At 39.0% G+C, this 27,650-nt stretch overlaps 1 protein-coding gene across 2 annotated transcripts; it reads left to right on the top strand.

Moving 5' to 3' along the window:
• Positions 1 to 413: 413 nt before the first annotated feature.
• On the top strand, positions 414 to 26,368 carry LOC149471042 (eosinophil peroxidase-like). Of its 2 annotated transcripts, XR_016307304.1 has the most exons (14): positions 414 to 721; positions 3,646 to 3,739; positions 6,188 to 6,363; positions 6,512 to 6,632; positions 8,478 to 8,607; positions 8,965 to 9,171; positions 9,725 to 10,046; positions 10,403 to 10,563; positions 10,838 to 11,090; positions 11,334 to 11,504; positions 11,804 to 12,041; positions 12,136 to 12,347; positions 25,606 to 25,683; positions 26,098 to 26,368. XR_016307304.1 is itself a non-coding variant. In XM_089657008.1 (13 exons), exons 1-13 carry the CDS (start codon positions 646 to 648, stop codon positions 26,124 to 26,126), a joined length of 2,190 nt encoding a protein of 729 aa, XP_089513134.1. In that variant the 5' UTR covers positions 424 to 645; the 3' UTR covers positions 26,127 to 26,368. The 2 variants fall into 2 exon arrangements, 1 of the variants encoding a protein (XP_089513134.1); XM_089657008.1 differs by lacking the exon at positions 25,606 to 25,683 and having other exon boundaries at positions 424 to 721.
• The last annotated feature ends 1,282 nt before the right edge of the window (positions 26,369 to 27,650 follow it).

The raw sequence follows: 27,650 nt of genomic DNA, 5'->3' as shown, positions 1-27,650 counted from the left end.
AAAATGTGTTAGCTGGAGTTCAGCTTCAATTTCCTAGTCAAGCCCTTTGAAATCTGCCAGTCTAACTGTACCCTCTCCCCAGACTGGCAATGCAGCTTCCCAACTGTGTGTGTTGCTTGTACAGTGGAGGGTAGACATCCAAATATAGCAAGTGTTTTACTGACAGGTGAAATAAAGGAAAAAGAGCCTGAAAAAATCAACAACAAACGCAGCCACCACATTACAGACTGACATCTGCAATGTACTATATTTTTGTATCCGGGTTCAATACCATTTGAAGGATTTTTACAAATACATCTTTATATGGTTTTTCAGTAACATAGCTTGTTTTTTAGCATACAACATTCATTATGTCAAACTTCCTAATGCAGAGTATTCTGTAATCAGTATGTCAAAGCGCATTACCTAATAAGCTGTGGTAGTGCAACCTCTCTTGTGACATCCCCATTCACACCCCCACAGTGTTGTTCCATATAAATCCTGAACACCACTGCAAGAACTGCACATCCAGGACAAAGAAGGAAAGACACCATCCCACCATTCGAATTCACTAGATGCCAAGCTGATCGCCTTTGTCCGATCAGACACTATTAACCTTAGGAAAAGTTCACTTATCCAAAATTAATTTCTTTCAGGAGCTGAAATATGGCTCCCCTTCATGCCAGTATTTCTCTTCTCCTGGTCCTCGGACTGGTGCAGATTGGCACAGCATCTTATTACGGTAATCCATTTTTGTTGACAGTCTTATTTATTTTGAATGTTTTATTTATCATCTTTGATATGAATAACAGTTTAAAATCAGCATAAGAAATACCAAGGCGAATATACAGTAAAAAAAAAAAATGTTTAAATGGCCATTGGCATAACCTAGCCACAGTAGAACAAAGTATAGGTATAGTTGTATATTTACTAATCTGGGCCATTTAACTTAATATTTTTTGTCTTCTTAAAATAAACAGATTGCTTTAAAAAAAAAAAGGCTTGGATTCTTTCCTAAATGCACATAATATAACTGGAAACCAACATTTATAGGTAAAGATGATCCAGGGAAAATCCGATTGCCACTTGGGGAAGGATTTTCTTCCCCTGCTGAAGCAAATTAGATCATGCTTTACTGTTTTTTTTGCCTTTCTTTTGATCAATTGGGTATAAGATTGTGTATATGAGATTTTATCTTTTTTTTCCATTTTTATTGGTTGAACTAGATGGACTTTTGTCTTTTTTCAACCAGACTAACCATGTAACTATGTAGCCAACCCTCCTGAAAATGGTAGTTGCCTGGCACGAATGCTGACCCAAGTATTTCAATACTTTTTTAGCCTCTTAACAAGCATGTCGATCGGAGGTTCAGATGGCACCAGTCAATGATATAGCTAGTAGTAATTAGTCACATTCTAGTCCACTACTCTAGCTGCACACTTTATCCAGGTTAATGATTCAGAATGTATTGCAGTCAAAGGATCAGCATGGCAAACAAGCAACTAGGATTTTCAGAAGGGTAGCTATGCTAGCCAAATATTTCTGTCATGTCAAGTTTTCTTTAATGCTATCCAATCTTTTTAATTTAATAATTGATTGCATTTCTGATTCTGCTTTAGGTATGATTTGTATAAATTTCTAATATATCCAGATCTTTAAATGATTAATATTTAAACACAAATGTATGGTTTAGGCATATGATAGGGCTGGATTAACCATTAGATCTACTGTCTGTCTGGAGCACTCAGTGGCTGGATCATTTCATCATACTTCCCAGTTTTATCACCCCCCCCCCCCCCCAGAGATAATCATTCATCTTGCTGTACTTTATTCAGTTATGTACAATAAATTACCTGTCAACACAGATCATCAGAATTTAAGTGTCATGGCTGCAGCAGACGTACAGACCTGCATATTTCGCTTGAGGGGTACAGAAAATGACTGGATGATTTAAAAGTTTTTTTTATGTCCTCCAAAACTTAAATGATCAGGTGACTCCTTATAGAACAATATTTTAAATTAAACATGAAATTAGGAATGAAATTACATACTTTTTCAATCATATTGAAAATGTTAAACATGTAGATTGTCTTTTAAATATAGCACCATTTATACCATGTTTGAATTTAGATAGGATAGCAACTTTATAAAAAATATTTGGTAATTCATTGCAAATAATTCTTTACATTTAAGTGCTCTGCAATTTTTTTTATACTGAACTGGTAATGATACAGTTAGGCTCCATGTACATGGGACGTTTGGAAAACACTTCTGTACGATAGAATCTGACTGCTGGAAAACGTAGGTTAAAAAAGTCTGTTTAGCTGCGTTTGCATACCGCATTTATGAGCGTTTGCATTTCGAAGCATTTTTTAAAGATAACCTCAGGGGACCTTCCAAAATGCCCAGAATACACTGAAAAACAGTAAAAAATGTCCTATTTCAGACATTTTGAGAGAACTAGAGAGCAGAAGCAGAGAGAGCAGTATGTGTTGAGATGACCTGTCTTTTCTGGTTGTATTCGCTATGGGTCCCATCATGAGCATAATGCAGCACATTTTACCATTTTTTCCTTCACACGAAACCTGCAACTGACTGCGCTGGTGTGCTAGGTCAATTTTAATACATGGAAAACGCTTTGCATGCGTTTCTGATGATGAAAAAAGGCTCTGGACAGCATCTGGATATGGAACAGTTAAAAATGCTTCTAAACGCAAACGTTTATAAACACTGTTAGCCGCGTTTACAAGCGTTTGGCGTTTGAAACGCTGATAAAATCTACTTCTGAACGCAAGTTTGCTGTGTACATAAAAACATCTGTAAACTCAACTGCCTGTAAATGACTGTAAACGACTATGTGTACATGGACACATAGGAAAACATTAGGGACAGTTCAGGGGCTGCTAAAAAAAACACAGAAAAGCTTCTGAATCAGTTTATCAGGCAGTATACATGAACCCTTAGATAACAGAAAATCAAAGGTACTTCCTTTAATACATGCTGTGGCACAATAGGAGTATAAAATTCACAGAATTGGCAAATAGATGTTGATACAGTGAGTATGTACTAAGTAATGTGTATATTGCTCATATGATTCCTTTGATAAGATTTATTGTGTAAATGCATATTGTTGATGTTTACTTTACTTAATCAGATTCAGAAAAGCAGCCACAATATATTAATAAATACAATCAAACCAATGACAAGTCAAGTGCAATAAAATATAGCAAAATAAAGTGTATCAGAATCCAATTTTTTTTTCTCATAGTGAGGCTGGGTTAGAATATCTGTCAGGTTTTAATGCTAGGGAAGTTAATCCTTTCGGCATTTCTGATTGTCAGGAGAAAGTGGTGAGGGAAAATGATCCAATGGGACATCTGTACTGTCTGTAATGGGTATTTCTTTCACTTTGGAGACATTTTCTTTCACTTCCTGTTGTGTCTTTGAGACAGGACGTAAGAAGAATTCTCAATGGGGAAAAATGACATGCTTTTAAAACACTCTCTACTGTTCTATCTGCAAAAAAAAAAGATCTACTGTAATGATATTTCACCTGACTCCAGTTTAGACCAATAAGAACAGTTAAAGGCAACTGCTGACCGGTTGCCTTTACACTGATCCAATAATACCCTGCGGTCTAAGATTGACTCTGTCTCATCATTCTAGATGGAGTGGAAGAACTGGACAACAACTTTATTCTTGAATCACTCCAACAAGCAAAGAAACTTGTGGATGCAGCCTACAAACATACCCGCCAAGTGTAAGTTCCCTTTTCACCACTGAAAATTTTGGAATTGTACTAATTAACTAATCTATCATTTTTTTAAAGCTGAACTGCACTTCATCTGAGCACCACAAACCAAAAATGATATTTAATTCATTTTTAATATTTAAAGGAAACTGCCCCATCCAATTATGTCCCCGTGCTTTATTTTAATGTGAAATCACTAGCATTTCTGGTTGTGGCCATCTTGAGTAAGGGCAGATGCTTCATGTAGCGATTACTTCCTGGAATCCATCTGCCTTTAGCTCTGGCATGCAGGCAGGAGGGTGTGACATAATTTGCTAAGGCCTGGAACCAGAAAGTAACTAAAGAAATGTAAAAAAAAAAATGTTTGAAACAAGTAAATGAGAAGGTATATTATATCTATTTACTAATGCTATCAGCGTAAACATTAAAAATAGTCAATGCTGATTGAGACAGTGAAGTTTCACTTTAAAGATCACTATTTTCATACACTATATTAGTTTTAGACATTTCTTTTCAGAGGTCATGGGACAACTGCAACTGATGTTAGCATTGAGCTATTGCTAAGGGCACACCCATCAGGAAGCATGAAGGACATCTCACCTCTACCTTCACATTTGAAAGACAGCTGAAAAAATTTATTCTATTTACCATAAAAGTAAAACTATATTTATATGAAAATATCAGCACTAAGGATGGCCATACATTATGCAATCGTCTTGAGAATTTTGCTTTAGATTTACTAAAAATCATATAATATGAGTTCAAACCTAAAAAACGCTAAGTTGTATCCAACTACATAGTTGAAGGTAAATCTAAAGGAAATTGGGCAGAAATTGAATGGAAAATTGTATAGTGTATGGCCAGCCTAAGGGCAGATGATTTGTTTTCAAACTTAGCATTCATTAACCACTTGCCATCCACCTACTGTACGGCAGGACCGTGTTACTCTAGGGGCGGGTTGCCGTTCATAAACGGCACCTGCATTTACTAGTTGTGCGCGCTCCCTCTGAGTGCGCAGCACCACGTTCCGGTGCCCGCTGTGTCCTCCGGACACAGTGGAACACCGGTCGTCGGACGGGACCTCTGTGTGAGGTCCCGATCATGTGATCACTGATTGGCCAATCAGTGACTATATGCAGAGTAGTAAGCAAGATGTCACTTGTGACATCCTTGCTTACTACGTGTGAAATCTGTGAATGATCACAGAGGTCACATGGTACAAGGCTATTCACAACAGCCTTGTACCATGTGACAAGCTGTGACCAATCACAGCTCACTCAGTAGTTGTCAATGGCTGTAAGAATGCAGCCAGAGAGAAGGAGAAATGATTGCTTTTACAGCCTTTATGGGTGTAAAAGCAATCAGTGTAAAAAAAAAAAAAAAAATCTTCATCACACCCCACAAGTAGTACAATGTCACCATGGTGACACTGCACTGCTAGGGTGACAGTATGTAAAAAAAAAAATATTAATATAAAACAATAAAAAAAATGTAAAAAAATGTTTTAAAAAATTATAATTTGTGGTTATAAACTAATTTGTGTTATTTTTTTACTAAAAAGTTAACGGAATAAATTTTGGCCAAGATTTATGATGAAATATTATTTATTTGCAAAATTTTATAAGAAAAACACTTTTTTTCAAACTTTTTGGACTTTTTCATTTAAATAGCAAAATAAATAACCAGGGGTGAATAAATACCACTAAAATAAAGCTTTTTCTGTCTCAAAAAAATGCTAAAAATTTCATATAGGTACAGTGTTGCATGACCGCGCAATTGTCATTCAAAGTATGATAATGCTGAAAACTGAAAATTGGCCTGGACAGGAAGTGGTTAAGTACGTATGTTAGCTAGTAAACCCAAGAGCAGTCCTGGTAATCATTTTTTTTTCATAATTCAGTTGTCTGATCTATGGCTTGTTTGATACTTTTGTGTGTACACTTAGGCTGGCCATACACTACAATTTTCTATAGAATTTTGCTTTAGATTTACTGAAAACCATACAATATGAGGTCAGACCTAAACAACACTTTCAATTGTATCCAATTAGGCAGGCCCTTGCACTACATAGTTGAAGGTAAATCTAAAGGAAATTGGGCAGAAATTGAACAGAAATTTGTAAGAAAATTGTATAGTGTATGACCAGCCTTAGGCTGGCCATACACTATACAATTTTCTGTCCAATTTCTGACCAATTTCCTTTAGATTTACCTTCAACTATGTAATGCCTGCCTAATTGGATACAATTAAAAGTGTTGTTAGGTTTGACCTCCTATTATATGGTTTTTGGTAAATCTAAACCAAAAATCTCAAGAAAATTGTATAATGTATGACCAGCTTTGCTCAGGACTTTACATGGATTGCGGAAAGGTCCGGGCAGGAAAATTTAGGTAAAAGTTCCTTCAAATGAACCAAGAACCCTTTGGCAATAATAGCATACAAATTTTATCATTTCAGACTTAAAGAGAGACTGAGAATGGGATCTATAACCCCTTCTGAGGTCATGTCATACTTTAAGCAGCCCGTGGCCTCAAGCAGAAATCACATCCGAGCTGCTGACTACATAGAGACCACCTATGACCTTCTGACGGAGAAGTTACAGAGTCTTTACAGCAGACCCTTCAATATTTCAGGTACAGTAGACAAATGATAACATTGTTACATGGAGAGTTAACCAGTATGTCTTGGTTGTGCTACTGGATTTCAATTGTTTGCTAGGAACTACTGAAATCCAGAAGCATCAGGTGCTTTCATAACTAAAAGAATTCTTTTATCCAATAGACTTGCTGACAGAAACTCAGCTGGACATGTTGCACAAGGCTTCTGGCTATGCTTTTCTGCTTCTTCCAAAGAATTGTCTAAATGATCGATATCGCACCTTCACTGGAGAATGCAACAACAGGTGGGAGAAAGAAAATAAGATGTCATGGCAGCAATACCCTACTGACAAAATATCATTACAGGTCCATGCTTTGAGAATATAGTTTTTTTTAATAAACTCTACTACCAGCTATTGAATGATTGTAGCATCACTGATGTGTGATTAGTTACTTGATTATGGCCTTATTCCTTTACACTCATTTTCTAAATGTGACAATTATTTTTCAACCTGAAGCTAGGAAGGCCACAGCCATGCCCTCTAGGTTTGTACAATAACCATGTTTTGGTATGGTTTACAAATGATTTGCCTATCAATAGACAAAAAAACCTAATATACATTCAGAAGATTGATAGTCACTGTTAACAATTTTTTTTAATGGTTGAACTTGATGGACTTTTGTCTTTTTTTCAGCCAGACTAACTATGTAACATGCTACAGATAATATTTAAGCTTTTTCTGTGTTGGTCAAGTAAATGTGAATATCGTGCATTTACATGTATCAAAACTCAAGAACAAAAATGTAATATATTGTGACTTACCAGTCCTTTAAATATGGTGGCTGCATTTTTAAAAATGTTTTTCCCTTTATTTTTGCCTGGTGAACCTGCAAGCAGGGGCGGACTGACCATTTGGAAGCTCGGGCACTGCCCGAGGGCCCGGGGTCATTAGGGGGCCCCATAAGATGCCCCTGGTACCTTTTTTATAGGCTTTTTTGAGTTTGGGCAAGGACACAGGGGCCCCATGATCCCCTATTGCCCGGGGGCCCCATGAGTTGTCAGTCCGCCCCTGCCTGCAAGTAACACACTTTCTGTCCTATAGTGACAGATCTCACTTTTTGTACTGTATCTTTGGATAAGCAGCATTGTCACGCTAGGACAGGACTATATAACTCCCCCTTCTATTTCTATTCATAACTTGGGGGGTGTTTGTAGTCCACATAGCTAACTGGGAACAATGTAACTGATAAGATTGCAGCACAAATAAAGAGTACAGACAAGTAAGCTCCACTGCTAAAAAAAAGAGTAAAAGCTTAAAGAGTATAAGAGCAGAGAACAGGTGCTCAAGCTGGGGGAATCACTTCCACAATTCAAGTTCTTGAAGATTTAAGATGGCAACTCAGATGCTTCTTCATATAAATCTTTTATTGGTACAAAATATCAGATACAGAATCCACAAGATACTAATGCTTTTCGTCTGCAGCCTTCCTCATAGCTATGAGGAAGGCTTCAGCCGAATCACGATAGCATTCTGTGACTTCTGTATCTGATATTTTGTACCAATAAAGGATTTATATGAAGGGCCATCCCAGTTGCCAGCTTAAATCTTTAAGGACTTGTATTGTTAAAGAGTACAGACAGTTTTCACAAGCAGTACTGGGTGAACAGGCTTAATTGTTTTTGTTCAGCCGCCCAGCTGAATAATAAAAAAAAAAAAAACGATTTCACCCTCCACACCAGCAAATTGGATAGAAAAATCCTCCCTGCTGTGACATTATATTCTGACATCAGGGACACTCTGCTGTCAGAATACAATGATCAGCGTCTGCAACTGGAGACCTGCAGGTGCTGATCAATTAAAGGTTTCCAACATGGCTGTTCCACAGAAGCCAATTAATTGATGGACTTTTGTCAATGAGGGAGAGCCACACTCAAATGTTTGGGCCGGTCCCTGCTGCACGGGCCAAATTTCGATCCATGTGTACCCATCTTTACTCTCAAGAGTTCTGATGGGATCAAGAGGTAGGGAAATAAAAACATGTTTTCACTGGTACTTTCACCAGACCAAAAGGGAGCACATAAGAGATACTAATTGTTGGGGATTATAAACTATTAAACAGAATTAAAATATTGGCCTTTTGCTTTTTAGGAGATTTCCCAACTTTGGTGTTTCCAACAGACCCTATACACGATTGCTAAGAGCCCAGTATGAAGATGGAAGATCCTTACCTCAAGGATGGACAGAAAGTCAAAAAATCAATGGTTTTGTTTTGCCTCTGGTGATTATTTGTTCTGCTCCTATAAATAGTGCATTATAAAACTTATGTAGTGAAGATCTGAAAACCTTCAGATTCAACATCATAAGCTATCTGTGTTACTGTTGGAGAGTTCCACTCACTTCCCGCTTGGTAAACAGTGTCAACAGGACTGAAAGTGAGGTGGAAACCTCTCTAAAGGAGCCCTGGGATGGAGTAAAAAACCTGACCAGGGTTCTAACCCCCCCCCCCTCCCCAACACCCCCCCCCCAAAGTATCCAAAACATAGGAAAAACATTTTGATTGAACAAATCCTTTAAATGTGCTTGATTCCAACTGCATCACAATGTACTTAACACCTTAAATTGTCATGCTTTTTAGGCGCGGGCTGTATCCAATCAGATTATCCAATTCCCAGAGAGCCAGCAGACCCTAGACAGGCAGAGATCACTTATGTTCATGCAGTGGGGTCAATGGATTGATCATGACCTCGATCTGGCACCAGAGACTCCATCAAGATCAACCTTTCTAAGAGGCATTGATTGTGATCACAGCTGTGCCCGGGAGCTACCATGTTTTCCTCTGAAGGTAACTTTCTATTAAAATCATTTTTTATTTATAAAGGAATTAGAAACAGTTTAGCAGTTTATAACTAGTCTAATCTATTTTTTTTTTTACAAACAAGCACATACATTGCTTTGCATAAGTATTCATTTCCACAGTTTGTAGTGTTTAATATGGAATTAAAACACATTTCATTGGGATTTTTAAATCCTAATTAACACTTTGAAGGTACAAAAATATTTGTTTTATTGTGGTATAAAGCTTGTTAAACAATGAAAGCTGACCTTTATTGGCTGCATATGTATTCACACCCTCAGTAAATTAGCATGTGTTTTTTTAATGAATAGTGGACTGTAGCCCTATATCATTCTAATGGCAATTGTGTTGGGGCTTTTGTGGTTGTGTTTGGGGCTTAAGTGGTTGATTTGGGTCGGTCCACTTTTGTACATGCCATATATACAGAGAATGCTTTATCTGTCCCAGATAACCTGAACACTTCAAAAATGTGTGAATATGAAAATATGTAAAAAAAAAATAGGTGAAAAAGATAGTTGATCATTTGCACTTAATTTCACAGATCCCTCCTAACGACCCTCGAATAAAAAATCGCGCTGACTGCATACCGCTCTTCCGCTCATCTCCAGCCAGTGTGCCACGGTCCCCTATACGTGAACAGATGAATATTCTCACTTCTTACATTGATGCTAGTCAAGTGTATGGCAGCACCAATGAGTTGGCCAACAGAATTCGTAACAGGAACAATCAGCTTGGTCTTATGGCTGTTAATGCCATGTTTACTGATAATGGGCGGGTCTACTTACCATTCAGCACAAACGGGATTGAAGAAGACTTCTGTCTCCAGACAAATAGAACCTCTGGTCTCCCATGTTTCTTAGCTGGTGGGTAAACCTATATGACAGATAGTATAACTATAATGGCACAATGGAAAATAAGAGACTGATGTCATAGCTTATAGTATAAACTACTAATTGAATGGCATGCTTTTTCTGATGGTGACAACAGCAGAACTTGCTTGTTTAATTAAAGTGTCGGCAATGGCTGCGACACCAGAGACATCTCACATCTCATTTAGTGAATATATCATTTAAAAGGACTGTGCAGAACGCTGGCTAGATTGTATAATATCCACTTATTACCCTCCTAATATGTGTTTTTTTAACTGCAAGCGTATGATCCCTAATGCATATGTTAGTCATGAAAAATAGATGATGTTAACCTTCTGTGTGTCCTTCAGGGGATCCTCGAGTCAGTGAGCAGCCTGGTTTGACCGCGTTTCACACAATCTTCATAAGAGAACACAACCGCATTGCCACTGAGTTGCGCAGATTAAATCCAAGATGGGCTGGAGAAACACTCTTCCAGGAAACAAGAAAGATAATAGGGGCTGTGACACAGGTGAGGAGTTGGTTTTGCTTTAAAAGCCAACGTACATAAGGGGATCCATCACCAGATACATGGTTTGAACATTAGGCTACAGTTTTGTTTTTTTTGGACTATAATCAGCAGAGACCACACACACATTCTAGCAATTGGAAGATGATCCAACCAATACACACGCACCAGTGTCTACCATCTTCTTATTTACTAGCATTTCTAAACATTTTGAACCATTATAAAGAATTCTACTATTTTTAACAGTAAAAGTTCTAAATATTTTTTTCTTTTACAGAAAATAAACTATAAAGAATGGCTGCCACTTCTACTGGGATCTGCTATGTCCAGGGTTGTTCCACCTTACCGTCGCTACAATGATTCTGTGGATCCAGGAGCATCGAATGTGTTCAGTCTAGTTTTCCGTATGGGCCACACAATGATCCAGCCATTCATTTATCGATTGGTGGATCGTTATCAGACCTCACGAAACCTGCCTCCGGTTCCTCTGCACCTTACCTTCTTCAACACCTGGAGAGTTGTCCGAGAAGGTATGTTTAGGTTTTCCAGAATATGAAACGCTAAAGCATGGAATACACCCAACCCCATTTTAGACCTACTCTAGTGTTCTTTACCATTGTGTAGAATATCATCAACATTATGCCCTCTTACATTACCAGTCTCCTTGCCTAATATTGTAATTATTCTTTACTTTTAACCTTTATGACCCAAATACAGCTCATTTTTTTACTAATTTCAAACTTATGACTTTTTATATTGTGGTGGTCTTTCAGGAGGTGTTGACCCTCTTCTTCGTGGTCTAATGGCAAACAAGGCAAAACTCAACCGACAGAACCAGATTTTGGTAGATGAGCTCCGAGAACACCTGTTTGAGCTTTTCAAACGTCTTGGCCTTGATCTGGGGGCCATTAACATGCAACGAAGCAGAGATCATGGACTACCAGGTAGATTGTAAAAATAAGCTACAAAGCTTCTGCACAGAAAGTTAAGGAGAATAGTTGGTATTTGTTGTTGCCTCCATCTAGGATCTTATTTATAATGAATGTTTAGAAAAATCCATTGTACTTTGGTTTATGATATGGTAATAACATGTTTGCTGTTATGAGCCCTATTTAGAAGACCATAAACCTTGAATCTCTAAATTACCTATACCATTTTAAGTTATGTTAATTTAGTGTTTCACTTCTTATGTAGATTTTTATGTTTTCACGATGGCCATTTTTTGCAATTTCATTTAAATTAGGATATAACACATGGAGAAGATTTTGTGGACTTCGCGCACCTCGTAATGTGACTGAACTGGCTCAGGTGCTAAGAAACAAACAATTGGCAGAAAAATTTATGCAGCTATATGGCACACCTGAGAACATTGACATCTGGATTGGAGCTGTTGCAGAACCTTTGCTGCCTAATGCCAGAGTGGGAGAACTGTTGGCTTGTTTAATTGGAAACCAGTTCCGCAGAACCCGTGACGGAGACAGGTGAGTATAGAGTAACTTTGCAATAACCTGCCCTTTTTGTATCAATATGGGCACTCTTCTGATTCTACATTACTGATTACTTATTTCCATACAGGTTTTATTATGAGCTGCCTAGTCAGTTCAACCCAGCTCAAACAAGGGCAATAGAAAGAGTTACAATGTCTCGAATCATCTGTGACAACACAGGGATCACACAAGTCCCACGAAATGTTTTTGTAGCAAACAGCTATCCGCAAGACTTTGTAACCTGCTCTCAGATACCAGCACTTGACTTGAGCCCCTGGAGAAGAACAAAGAGTGGATCAGGTAAGAGATCAGGAGTAAAGAACCATGTGTGAAACTGTCAGTATCCACTAAAAACTGATCAACCTGATAAGAATCGAGATCCTTAATACTTTAACTAGAGGGGGGGAGGAGCCTGGGCATGGCGTCGATCGTGAGATCGAGGTGAGATCTCACGGCACCTAGCTCCTCCAGCATCCCACCAGCAGCACGGTGATCGAGGTCGGCAGAGGGGACTCCCCTGCTGTGGCTCCGGGTTGATCTGGTCTGTCTCCCGCGGACCTCGGTGAAGGGGGGATGCGGTTGAGTGAGCGGATCCAGGGGAGTGAGAGGAGGCGGTGAGTCCTGGAAGCCGGGCAGACACATGACCGAAGGCAGAGGAGGTGTGTCAGAGAGAGAGAAGCCGGCCAGCTTACAGAGACACACACTGCCACGGTTCTCTCTGTCTCCCTTACCCCCATAAAGTGATAGTGAAAGCTATCCCCTGGGCAAGGCTTCAGGGGAGCTGCAGTGATAGAAGAGCCCCAGTACCAACAGATCCCCAAAGTCACATGGAATGTGAAGGCTATATACACACGCAACCCCCTCTTGGATGAATATCTAGACGCCACCCCCTCCCTCTTTGAAGTGAAGGAAGAACAACTTGGGTGAGTGAGAGTGGCTGAAGATTACTTTTGAAATATCTGAAATGATTTTTATTAGTGACTATGTGATGGAAGCAAATGTTTGATGGACTTGATTATGGGGGTAGCATTTACGGGGTCATCTGGGGAACTAATGAGGGAATTGGACTCAAGTGTTTAAAGGTTATATAAGGGAGAAAAGTTTTGAAAAGATCCTAAGTCCCTGTGGGGGGAAAGAGGGGGATGGAGGAGAGGAGGACATAGAGGTGGAGAGGAGGTTAAGGAGAAGAGAAGAAGGAGAAGGAAAATTATACGGTTGGAGAAGTAAATATCTGGATTTCGAAGTATCTAAATTATCAGATATATATTAAGAATCAAAAACAAGGCAACAAAAGGAGGTGGGTCAAAGGCCCTGCAATCAAGCTCAATTAAAAAATACATTCCCGGGCAGGAAAAACAGACTCCTGAGAGGCAAAATGGAACAAATGAAAAGTGTTTGTTGGAAAACAGTATTGGAGAAAGTTCCAGATTGTCCTTGGGACTAACTAATATTAGCCAAAATTTGGAGGAAGCAGATGTTTAGAAAACAAGTCCCCAGGAGAACTTGGAAGAGCAGGACACACATTTGCCAACTAAATCAGAAATTGCAGGAATGTTTAAAAGTTTGGAAAAATCTATAAAACAGGAAATGGCTAAGTTACATAGATCTGGGGCAGGTGTTATCTAGAGTAGAGGAGACGGAGAAAAAAATAGATAAACATGCCCAAGTGATTCAGTCCATAGGCAAACAAATGGTGGAAATGAAAAAAGAACACAGAGACCTGCTATATAAATTGGAAGATCAGGAAAATAGGCTCAGAAGAAATAACCTAAGGATAAGAGGTCTCCCAGAGATCTCTCAAGGAGAAGACCTGAGGGAAATAACAGAGAAAATGTTAGATAGAATAATGGAAAGATCTGCAGCAGAACCGTATAAAATAGATGGGGTATATAGAATTGGGAGACTTCAACAAGAAGGTAGAAAAGGTAACCCGAGAGATGTTATAGTCCAACTTCATCATTACTGTGATAAAGAAGAGATCTGGAAGAGGATGAAAGGAAGAACAGTTATAAAATATGGTGAATTAAATGTACAGTTGTTTGTGGACCTTGCTGCAGAGACATTGTTAAGAAAAAAAACTTTGAAACCATTAGTAGAACAAATGAGGAAGCAGAACGTTCGATACAGCTGGGGGTCCACAGCATGTTTAATCGGTTGGAGAAATGGATGTTCTGCCAAATTAAGGTTTCCTGATGAACTGAGGGACTTTTGTGAGAGGCTAGAGTTGCAATATATAGATATCCCTGGATGGGGTGAGAAGGAGGAAGAAATAGGGAATATAGAAAGTGAGGGGTGGCAGGGGGTCCAGAAGAGAACTTGAAATCAGAGGGGGATGTGGGGAGGGGAGGGGGAGAGGAGGGCCCCAAGAGAGGTTTTCCCCCCTAGGGCTTTTTTTTGTTTGTTTTTCTCTCTCCCCTGTGGCCCTCCTTCTCTCCTCTCTATTTCCCTAGGAAGAGGTTGTCTGATTTTCTTTTCTTCTCTTTATGTTCGGAGAGGGTTTTTTTTTTCCTTCTCCCCTCTTCTTTTAAATATTCCTCCTTTGGTTAAACTGATGGGATGCTGGGGGAGAGTAAATGGGTTGAGGTGGACAGGTTCAAGAGCTTCACCCTAAAATGGAATCAAAGGTGGGACTCAGACCACAAATGATTCATAGGCTAATTATTTGCCTAAAAAGGGAGGGGGGTTGGGAGGGAGAGGGGGGGGTGGATGGGCGGAGGGTATGGGGGAAGGGTAGGTAGTTTTAGACTCTGTGAAATGGTAAGAAATATGTATGGAGAAAACCTAGAAAAAGAAAGAGAAGATATGGGGAAGAGGGAAATGGGAGGAGAAGAAAGGAAGAATGGAAGATTAACATTATAAGTCATAAAATTAAAAAGGTTTAAGTAGTTTTGGGAAGAAATTTTGGATTTTTAAGGAAATTCAGCACAGATTCTCTTCAGTGTTTTTTACAGGAGACACATTTAGAACAAGAAGCAAATGTGAAACTAAATTCCAGATATTATCCAGTATGGTACTATGCAGATTCCCCAATTAACTACCCTCCTGAGGATTTACCCCCCTTCCTGACCATGCCTCTTTTTGCTACTCGGCGCTGCACTAATTCAACTGATAATTGCGCAGTCATGCAATGCTGCACCCAAACGAAATTTATGTCCTTTTTTTCCACACAAATAGAGCTTTCTTTTGGTGGTATTTGATCACCTGTGCGCTTTTTATTTTTCACGCTATAAACAAAAAAAGACCAAAAATTTTGAAGAAAAATTATATTTTTTACTTTCAGCTATAAAAAATATATAGTAAACTCAAAATTAGTTATAAATTTAGCCCAAAATGTATTCTGCTACATGTTTTTGGTAAAAAAAAATCCCAATAAGTGTATATTGATTGCTTTGTGTGAAAGTTATAGAGTCTACAAACTATGGTATAGATACTGCAATTTACGCCGTTTTTTTTTGCTATACAGCACTGCGCTAGTTTAACGGACAATTGCGCGGTCATGCAATACGGTACATAAATTAAATGTATGTTCTTTTTTTCACACAAATAGAGCTTTCTTTTGCTGGTATTTGATCACTTGTGCGCTTTTTATTTTTGGCGCTATAACCAGAATAAATTTTGAAGAAAAAAAATTTTTTTTTAAAAAACAATATTTTCTCATTTCTGTCATAAAAAATATCCAAAAAAAATAAAATTTTGTCATAAATTAAGGCCAAAATGTATTCTGCTACATGTTTTTGGTTAAAAAAAAATCCCAGTAAGTGTATATTTATTGCTTTGTGTGAAAGTTATAGCGTCTACAAACTATGGTATAGATAATGAAATTTACACAGCTTTTACTTTCTGACTGCCCATCACATTTCTTAAGGTGCTAAAATACCAGGATAGTACAAACACCCTCAAATTACCCCTTTTTGGAAAGTAGACACCCTAAGCTATCTGCTGAGAGGCATATTGAGTCCATGGAAGATTTATTTTTTTCCCACAAGTTTCTGGAAAATGACAAAAACATTTTATTTTTTTTACACAAAGTTGACATTTAAATGATTTTTTTCTCGCACAAGCCAGGGTATATGTGGAATTACACCTCAAAATACGTTTTGCTACTTCTACCGAGTATGGGGATACCACGTGTGTGAGACTTTTTGGGAGCCTAGCCACATACAGGAACCTGAAATCCAATGACCACTTTGAAAGCCTGAAGGTGCGTAACTTCCTCATTACACTTCCTCACTACCTATCACAGTTTCGAAGGCCCTGACATGCCAGGATAGCACCAAACCCCCCCAAATGACCCCTTTCTGGAAAGTAGACACCCCAAGGAATTCAAAAAGAGGCATGGTGCGTATTTTGCAGATCTCATTTTTTCTCACAAGGTTTTGAAATATAAAAAAAGAATAGAAAAAATATGTTTGTTTTTTTTTCTTAATTTTCCAAAAACTTGTGGCAACAAATGAGATCTGCAAAATACTTACCATGCTTCTTATCAAATTCCTTGGGGTGTCTACTTTCCAAAAAGGGGTCATTTTGGGGGGTTAGGTACTATCCTGGCATTTCAGGGCCTCCGAAACTGTGATAGGTAGTCTGGAAGTGTAATGAGCAAATAAAGCCCTTTAAAAGCCTGAAGGTGCTTATTGGATTTTGTGGTCCTGTACTTGGCTAGACTGCCAAAACGTCTCTCACATGTGGTGAGAGTATGGGGGACAGCTTTGTATGTCAGCGTTAGGATTTTGAATTTGATCCGTTGTGCAATCGGAAGCCAGTGGAGGGATTGGCAGAGGGGGGTGGCGGAGACGGAGCGGTTGGAAAGGTGAATGAGTCTGGCAGCCGTATTCAGGATCGACTGAAGCGGGATAGCCAGCGGAGAGGCAGGCCAGTGAGGAGGGAGTTGCAGTAGTCGAGTCGTGATATGATGAGGGAGTGGATGAGCTGTTTAGTGGTTTCTGAAGTTAGGAACGTGCAGATTTTGGCGATGTTGCGGAGGTGGAGTCTGCACAAGTTTGTTAAAGATTGGACTTGGGGCTGGAAGGATAGGTTGGAGTCCAGAATGACACCAAGTACTCTGGCCTGCGGGGCGGGTTTGATGGTAGTGTTGTTCGATGTGAAAGAGAAGTCAATGGGGGGTGGTGTCCGGGCTGGGGGGAAGACAAACTTGGTTTTGGAGAGGTTCAGTTTAAGGAAGTGGAGCGACATCCAGTCTGATATGTCGCTCAGCAGGTGTGTGATTCGGGCGGAGACCGAGGGGGTGAGGTGGGGGTTGAGATATAGATTTGCGTGTCGTCAGCATAGAGGTGGTAGTTGAAGCCGTGAGATATATATATATTTTTAAAGCAGACACCCTAGTGAATAAAATGGCGGGTACTAAAATTTTTTATGGCACATAGTACTCGTGCAGTGATTTTTCAAAAGCAAATTAAAAAAAAAAAAAGACACTTTTTTTACTTTTAATGCAGAAAAACACAATATATTGGCCAATTATTTGATAAAATATAAAAGATAATGGTATGCCGGTATACCAAACATGACATGATTTAAAACTGCGCATGCCCCATGCAATGGCGACAAACTGCATACATTTTTAATATCCACAGGCAACGCTTTAAAAGCCTTTAAAAGCTACCATTTTCAATTTACAGAGGAGGTCTAGTGTTAGAATTACTGCCCTTGATCTGACGTTCACGGCAATAACTCACATGCATGGTGCAACCGCTGTTAACATACCGGAACAGGGTCAAGGCTTGTGCACACAGGTGTGCGCGCATGGGAGGGGCAATTTTTTTTTTTTTAGATATTTAGTTTTTTTTATTATTGTTAAACTGTACCTTTAATTTTTTTTTTTGATCTCTTTTAATGCTATCACAAAGAATGCAAATATCCCCTATAACTTCAATGGGTATTGTCATATATTCTTTTTTGAGAAATCTGGGGTCTATCAGGCTCTAGATATCTCCTCTGACCTTACATTATCTAATCAAACCAAAATCGGTGTGATCAGATGCTTTCCCAATTTACAAATGGCGCCGTTAATATCCTGCGAAACTGAAGTGATGAAATGCTTGTAGCTTCCGAATTCTTAGACTATAGAGATGATTGGCACCACTCTGGTCTCCAACCAGCTCTATGGTCAGCTGGCAGAAACACCGGCTGCATTCTCAGGTTCCCCCGATGGCGCGGGACGGCCCGAGAAGGCCGTGGAAGGCAGCGGGGGAGGGGGTCGTCATCTCCCGCTGCTTTTAAAAGCAATCCTGCAGCTAATTAGCCACTAGGATTGCTTTTTCATGAAAGCCGATCGCCGGCTGAAAAAAATGATACCAGGATGATGCCTGCAGCTGTAGGCATCATCCTGGTATAACCATCCAAGGTCCAGTGATGTACCAGTAAGTCGCTGGTCCTTGTTGGGTGTATATGCTATGTTCTTTTTTTTTTTTTTTTTTTTTTTTTTTTTTTTTATGCAGTCTGTGGACTGAATGAAAAAAAGAAGAAATCTCTGCCACAAAAAGTGTGTGGTATGCCCACCATTAGAATATACCACCCTGCATCCACCTACTTCTAATGGTGGGCACACATTAGGTCACACTTTGCCACATGCACCAGTTCCAAGATTGAACAAATGTCTAAATAGTGGCATGCTTGAATAAAAATTGTCCACGTATACATGGTACCCCATATGGAAAAAGGAGGACACCAAGTCCCAAACTATCTTGCCACTGCTCCCCATGTAGTCTGGGCATCCAGGGGGCTCCTCATGACTATCTTTTCCCTCGTAACTCCAAAACTTATAAGTATAGCCTGTTGCCCTCTCACAGGTCTTCTACATCTTGACCCCATATCTGGCACGCTTGCTGGGGAGAAATTGTTTGAATGCAAGGCGGCCAGAAAAATTAATGCAGGACTCATCAATGCAGATGTTTTGCTGGGGAGTATAGACATCTGCAAATTTTTGGTTAAGGTGATTTGTGAGGGGCTGAATTTTGTGGAGCCGGTCAAATTCAGGGTTACCCCAAGGATGACAGAGTGTATTGTCGTTGAAATGCATAAAACACATTATACTCTCATATCTATGCCTGGCCATGCCAGCAGAGAACACGGCATATGATGAATCGGGTCTACGGACCAATATAAACGCAATTAATTTTTTTTTAGTAATGCCCATGTTGAGGGTTAGGCCCAAAAAAATGTAAATTCGAAAACCGTAATGAGTTTCCATGCGACTGGTCTGGCAAGGTTTGAATTTGGGTTGGACACGATAAATTGTTGTGCATATAAATTGCTTTGATCCACAATCAATGCATACAGATATTCCATGAAAAACAGCTAAAAAAATCAAGGGGAGTAGTTAAATTTGCTATTTCCACCTGAATTCCGGGTTGGGCAGTGAATGGGGGAAGTACGGGTGCTGCAGAATTTGTGGGCTGTCAATCAGGATTTGCAAGCACATCCGGAAGGATACTAGGAGCTCTATGGGCCTGTGTGCGAATTCTTGGTGGCTACGGGACAATACAGCTTGTACTGCACTTATGGGACTTGCCACATCACCAAGTCATACTGCAGTGCTGGTATTATTATTATTATCATACAGGATTTATGGCGCCAACAGTTTGCTCAGCGCTTTACAGTATAACAGGAGACAATACAGAACAATACAGTTCAATACAAGAGGGTTAGGAGGGCCTGATCCTGGGAGCTTACAATCTATTAGATATGTGAAAGACCGTGATGTACTAGGCATATGAGAGTCATCAAAATTTACTGACAAGTGCTAACAGAGATCAGGCCTGATTCTGCAAACACTGCGGTTTTGTGTGTAATATATCAAGTGACAGTGACCTACTGACACTGCACTTGCTGGGGGAGAAGGGGGGGTAAGCGTAGGGACTAAACGCAGGTGCTGGCAGGTGCCGGGGTGGATCCCGCTAATGCTGCATTTTTGGGGACATTATACTAATGTGAACGCTGGTATAGTGCTGATCTGATAAAAGATATTGATCTGTTCAGGCACTATACTAGCAATGGAGGTTTATTGTGCATGAGCGTGTTCCTGGCAATCAAGGGGTTAAATGTGAAGACTGGTGTACTGACGGACAATCTGACGCTATCTGGGAGGGGTGTGAACACCGCGGGAGCGCGAATCACGTATATATATGTGGTTTTTGTGCACCCATGCCACCCCTGTAGCAGTATTTCTGCTATATGGCAGTCAGGAAGTGGTTACAGAAGCGGTTTGTGTTACGTCACTGCATTACTTTAACTGACAATTGCACGGTCATGCAACACTGCACCCAAATTAAATTTACGTCCTTTTTTTCCCACAAATTGAGCTTTCTTTCCGTGGTATTTGATTGCCTGTGCATTTTTTTATTTTTTGCGCTATAAAAAAAAAGCTGACAATTTTGAGAAAAAAAAACAATATTTTGGACTTTTTGCTATCAAACATGTCCAGTAAAAAAATTTAAAAATCAAATTTCGTCATAAATTTCAGCCAAAATGTATTCAGCGACATGTCTTTGCTAAAAAAAATAATACCAATACGTGTAAATTAATTGGTTTACGTGAAAGTTATAGCATTTACAAATGGCGGTATAGATACTGTATTTTAAATTTTTTTTTATACTAATAATGGCTGCGATCAGCGACTTATGGTGGCGATCAGCGACTTATAGCGGGACTGCGGCGGACATTCTGACACTGGGGAGGAACTGACTTGGGGTCACTGACATCCCCAGTGACACCAATACAGTGATCAGTGCACCAAAAAAAAAAAACCCACACTGTACTAATGGCACTGCGGAGGAAGGGGTTAACATTTTTTTAGGTAATGAAAGGGTTAACTGTGTGAGGGGAGTGTTTTACTAGGGGGCGGGGGTGTGTACTTCACGGGAACACGCTGATCCCGAGAGATAAACTCTTCTCTCAGGATCAGCGTGCTCGGAACTGAAAACACTGCAGCCGTGCTCCCTGTCAGTGATTGCCGGGACCCGGCGGGTAATGACCGGCTGGGACCCGGTGATTGACACCCGGGGCCGCGATCGGCGGTGCAGGTAGGGCGGTCGTGCGCCCCCTACCTGTTTTGCAGAATGACGTTTAACAACGGCGTTCTGCGCAGCGGTGCCGCCCTGCCTCATTTAAACGAGCCAAAGGAGTGGCAAACGGTTTCGGGTATCAGGTTTAATTTGGAAGACAGTGTGGAAGAGCCGGAAGGGAGATATTTGTTCCTGAAGGGGAAATTACAGGATTGGGAGTGTACTCTAGCAAATATCTATTGCCCAAATAAGAAACCGGAGGAGTTCCTAAAGAATATGCTGAGGAAACTAATGGATTTCAAGAAAGGTGGTTTAATTGTGGTGGGAGATTTTATTCTTTGTATGGATCCTCGGATAGATACAACGTCTCGTGTGCATAGGGATCAGAGTAGGTCTCTTAGATTTTTAAAGAAAATGTTATATCAATGTCAACTTGTGGATATATGGAGAATTAAGCATATGAAGGACAGAGACTATACGTTTTATTCTCACGCACATGAGACGTACTCAAGATTGGATTATATACTGTTGGACCATCAACTTATTGAGTCTCTGGTTCAAGTAAAAATAGAGGAGATATCAATATCGGATCATGCTCCGGTCACAATGAAATTACTTTGGGGAAATGAGATGAATAGGAGGAAATTGTGGAGGTTAAACGAGACACTTCTACAGGATCAAGAGATGGATCAAAAAATTAAAAAAGATATAGAGCAATTTAAGGAAAATGATTCTGAGGAGGTGTCTGTGGGAGACTCATAAAGCCTATATCAGAGGTGTCCTGATAGCGATTTGGAGCAAAAAAGAAGAGAGAAAGGAGAGAAAAAATAAATAAGCTTCTGAAGGAAATCTGGGAGTTAGGGCAGAAACATAAAAATAGAGTAACAAAAGAGATTATGCAGAGGGTTATGAATAAAAGAGAGAAATTAAATAATTTTCTGGAAGAAGATAAGAGAAGAGTGTTTAATAAAATGATATGTGAGAGATATAGATGGGGAGATAGACCAGGAAAATATTTAATGAGGGCTCAGAGGAAAAAGAAATCCAGGAACTATATAGAGAAAATAAGGGCCAACAAAGGTAAATTAGTGTATTCAACTAAAGATATAGCAAAAATGTTTAAAGAATATTATAATAAGCTATATAACATTATTCCCCATAGTAAGGAGGATGCAGGAAAAATAGAAAAAAGACGGACATATTTAAAAGAAGCAGGACTACCGAAATTAGAGGAGGAACAATTAAAAGCTCTGGAATCAACAATAACGCAGGAAGAAAAATACTTAGCATTAAAAAGTACTTTAGCAGGGAAAAGTCCTGGACCTGATGGGTATACTGTGAGATATTATAAAAAATATAAGGAATTATTAGTACCCAAATTGAGGACATATATGAATGCATTGGGAGGAGAGATGGAAATGAGGAGGGAATCTTTAGCCTATGTAGTCCTTATACATAAGGAAGGTAAGGATGACACACAATGTGCAAGCTATAGACCGATTTCCTTGCTGAACACAGATACCAAACTATATGCAAAAATTCTGGCAAATAGGTTAAAAGACTTGATGCCGGAATGGATACATATGGATCAGGTAGGTTCCATCCCAGGAAGAGAGGGTAGAGACAATGGATTAAGATCTTTGTTTCTCATACAAAAAAGTAGGAAAGAGAAAATCCCGGCATTGGTCCTCTCGATAGATGCAGAAAAGGCATTTGACAGAGTGGATTGGGGTTATATGTTGGATACGCTGGAAATATTGGGGATGGGACCCAGAATAAGAGAATGGATAAGGAAATTATATAGTCAACCCTCTGCAGCAGTCATGGTTAATGGGGAATTATCGGAGAGCTTTGGAATGCGGAATGGAACTAGACAGGGATGTCCTTTGTTGCCACTGTTGTATGTTCTATCTTTGGAATCTTTGTTGGCTACAATAAGGAATAACATAGATATAAAAGGGATCAGGATAGGACAGATAGAGCATAAGGTGGCAGTTTATGCAGAGGATATGTTGTTCTATGTGGGAAACCCAAGGATAACATTACCAAACTTAATGAAATCATTGAGGGAATATGGAGAGATGTCAAACTAAAATCTCTGTTTTAGTTGGGTTAATTTTTAAAATATAAATCTTTTAAACAGCGTGAAAAATATATTACAGGAGGAATTTCCCTTTGTATGGAGAGAAAAAGAATTAAAGTATTTAGGTATAAAATTAACTATATTGTCTAAGAATATATATAGATCAAATTATATCCCTTTTTTAAATGAGATTAAGGATGAACTAAGAAAACTAGGTGGGAGAACTCTGTCATGGATAGGTAGTATAAATATGATAAAAATGGTGATTGTTCCAAAAATTCTATATAGATTTCAAATGATACCAATCAAAATATCAGAAGCATATTTTAGAATAATTAAAAAAATGTTAACAAGGTTTATTTGGAGGGAAACAAAACCTAGAATAAGTTACGGAATCTTAAGTAGAAATAAAGAGAACGGTGGACTGGGAATGCCAGATTTAAAAAGGTACTATAACTCGGTAACACGGACAAGAATTTTTGACTGGACACATAATTCACATGGGAAAAGTTGGGTAAAAATAGAAAACACACAAAGTAACACAAACCTTAGTAGAAATGTATGGTTACCCCCACAATTCCAAGGATTAGCAGATAGCACAAGTTTTTTCACACTGAATGTGTTAAGAGTATGCGATGTTTTACATAAACAAAAAGGGTGGGAATATAATTCACTTTTAATGCCCTTATGGTTCACAGATTATTTTCCTCCGGGTAAAGAAAGTGTTGCTGGGAAGTGGATAAAGAAGGAAGATATACGGTTGAGAGATGTAATGGTGGGGGAGGAAAAAGGTTCATTTAAGGATTTGGGAAAAAAAGCCGGAAATATTTACAAGAATTGATAAGTGGCGTTATTTTCAGTTGAAACACTTTTATAGGGAAGCTTCCAAGGCCATTGAGAAAAAGAAAGGATTGGAACCCTTTTGAGCACTTGTTAGATACAAGGGGAGACACGAAACACGGGCTATCAAAAACATATAAGATTCTCACTGGAATAATCACAGATACAAGTCCACCATTTATAGAGAAGTGAGAAAGGGATATAGGATTAATGATGGATATGGAAAAGCAGAAGAAAATATATAGTTTAATACACGAAAATGTAAATATGAAGGAGGTACAGATGAATTATAAATGTTTGGCAAGATGGTATATTACACCGAGTGTAGCACACAGATTGAATGGAGATAACTCACCTTTATGTTGGCGTGGATGTGGGGATAGAGGTACAATGTATCACATTTGGTGGGAGTGTCCTAAAATTCAAGAGTATTGGGGGCAAATAGTAGATATGATCCAGAAAATAACGGAGGTTGATATCCCAAAAGACCCAGAGACTTGCCTATTCCATGGTACTAAGCTTTCGGTTAAGAAATATCAAAAATATGGTTTATTGTGTTATCTTAATGCAGCAAAGGGATTGATACCTACGTTTTGGAATAAACAGGAGGTACTAAAAATAAAGGATTGGATAAATAGGGTGGACCAGATATGTAGATTGGAAGAACTTTACCACTTGAGTGAAGATAAGATTGAGAGTTTTTGTGCCAAGTGGAAAAAGTGGGAGGATTTTAAGGAGTCAGAATTAATCCTAGAGTATATGGGGGTTTAATAGAGAAATAATGTGGATAAGTTTCTGAATTGGGATCTCCAGAGGGAGTGGGAAAGATGCAGAGCAGAGGTTTTGGGGGGTTGGAGGGGGGGGGGGGTAGGTGGTTGGGGGGGAGGGGAGGGAAAATGTTAAGGACTTTTGCTTAATCAGTTATTATGACAATCAAATCTGTGGTAGTTTTGTGTGTTTATTTGTTTATGGTTTGTTTGTATAAATTTGATAAGATTTGATAAGAATCAGTGGCTGACGGCCCAGAGGATTTTCACAGTGCTGTGGTTCTTTTTACATTCACAAGTTCAAATATTATTGTACTATGTACTACTTGTAGTTGCTATAAAAAGACATCATATTAAAAGAGTATATGCATAATCTATAAGCCCTCCTTTGAATGGGCTGAAATCACGCCAGACTATTAATGAATTGGACTGCATTATACTTGCGCATGTAGCCAATAGTGAGACTGGGCCCTTACTGCCACAATGACAAAGGTTTTAGTGCCCAGTCACTCTGGTGCAACTTCTCGTGCGAGTTGATATTATCAAATCGCAAAAGTCACACCCTGTTGTCCACAATGGAAGCGGTCATATTGGTAATTTTTAAACGTTCTGGTGCGCCTTGTATCGACATCTGTGCATGAAGTCACAAAAATGTTCTTCAAGTCGCACCTGAAGTTGGACTGACATCCGACTGTGAAATTCACCATATTTTAGTTTTTTTTATTTTTACTTCCCTCCACCTAAAAGATTTCAGTTTGTTGCTCAACTGAATTGTACAGTTTATAGGTCACATTAAAGGTGGAAAAAATTCTGAAATTATTTATCTTTGTCTCATTTTTTTTACATCACAGAAACCTGACATTTTAACGGGTGTGTAGGCTTTTTAAATCCACTGTATGTCAAGCCTTTTAGAGATTGCAGTACAAGAGGTGAGCCACACAAAACTAAGGTCATGATCAGTGGGGCCAGTAGTTCTGTCCCAAATGATTTGTGTTACACAATCTAGCTGGTGGTAAACTAGTGTCACTGTGATCTAATATTTATACTGTATACTGTTATGTACATATATACACTTTACTTTTATTATGTATATGTGCAATACAAATTTTACATTTTGAACACAATAAAACCTATAATTTAGTTTTTTTTCCAATGTCACCTGTACAGAATCCTTTTTCTCTTCCTTTTTTTTTTTTTCTCTTAAATGCTATATAATTATACAGGAGAGCAACATTTGAGGGTCTAGTTTCTATTCTTATACATGTTAGGGCAGTATAAATTTTAGCAAGAGATTTCATTACCTGTACAGATAGTAACAATTAATTTCACTCTTTAATTTTCAGAGCTCGAAGATTCTGAAGAAGAAGAATAGGGAAGGAAGGGGTATGGGATGTGGCTCTGTAGAACCTGAATGATTTAATATCAGTTACAATTGCTTTATACTTCCTATAGTCTGACCCATAGTACATACAGTCTAAATGCCTGGGTTATCTAAAGTAAAAACTTGCATTGCTTGATTGCTGAGGTGCTGTTGAGTCGAACAAAATGTGATATCTTACCTGTCCAATATTGCAAATATCATTGCAACATGCCAATAAACATATTCAAAGGAAATCCGTGCGTATTGTTGAATGATGACTTTTTGATGATCTGTACATTCCTACATGCTGCTATTTTGTTCTATTTTATGATCAGATTTCATAAACTGGTTGCATGTGCTGGCTATCTGTATTTCACGCATGTTTGCGTATCAGCTAATACAACATAAGAGATGACATCTGAAGAGTGCTAATAGTGTGCAACCAGAGCATAAACCGCTACCAAAAAACATTAGTAGAGCTTTGCCTTACCCTGAAAGCTTTGCCAGAAATAATAATTAAAATTTTGCTATGGGGCCCCATGATCTGTAGTTACATCCTTGGTTGCTTAATATTTACATTGCTTGCCTTCCTCAGCCAACATTTAGATGCAAAGCTTGTGTGGGAAGGGAGGGAAGGGTTTTCTAACATGTAGTAAAATCTATGTGTACAATTACATGCACTTCCCACGCTCACAAATGCTTCACTCACTAAAAATGTTGGTCATCGGTCTGTGGTATCAAAAGTTTGACTCACTGACCTGGAACAAGCATGCAGCCACTAAAGTCAAACACAAACCACATCACTGGCCCAGAAAGTATTTAAGCCATTGGATCAACAAGACAGCCAGACAACTAACAGAAGGAGAGACAAACAGCTGTATTTTTCTTGGCAAAGGTGTCCTTTAAAGGGGTGTAGAGGAGCTTTTACACAAAGTTTCTTTACCCATTTGCCCTGACACACCTACGAAGGTGTTCCTACATGTTCCAACACCTCATGATCTGATGTCCATGTGTGTGCAGTTTGGCCCTATAGACTTCTATGGGGCTGGGAGATGGATCAGTTTCTGACCATTTAAATGCCCCAACACGAGATCTAGATAAATATAGCAATTTGGGTTGCTAATAATGGGCTGCTTGGGAGGGGGGGGGGGCGGAGGGCAAAAAGAGAAGGAAACTTTCAAAGTGGATGACTGTGGAGGTATGTATATTTAGACTCCATGCACACTGGCTTAAAAAAAAAATTGCTCCTAGAGGAGTTTAGTGTTTTGGCTGTAGAAGCAACTAATGTTTTCCTATGTGTCCATGCACATTAAGTAGTCTAGAGGTGTTTTTTGAGCTCAGTGTTTAGAGGCAGAAGAAAACCCTTACTGTTTTGCGTTTTTGAGAGTGGTTTTCTGGCAGCAAAAGAAAAGCCAAACACTAGTTACAAAAGATGCTAAAAATTAACTTGTTTTTCTGCCAAGAGCACTGGCTTTTTTTTATGCCAGCGTGCATGGAGCCTAAGCCTTAAATTGGAATTAACCACTTGCCCTCCTG

Source organism: Staurois parvus, unplaced genomic scaffold, assembly GCF_062004578.1.
Source record: "Staurois parvus isolate SC_StPar_1 unplaced genomic scaffold, SC_StPar_1.0 ptg000029l, whole genome shotgun sequence".
NCBI classification, from domain to species: domain Eukaryota; kingdom Metazoa; phylum Chordata; class Amphibia; order Anura; family Ranidae; genus Staurois; species Staurois parvus.
The sequence above is the reverse complement of the archived record's forward strand: the minus strand, read 5'-3'. Positions and strand labels throughout refer to the sequence as shown.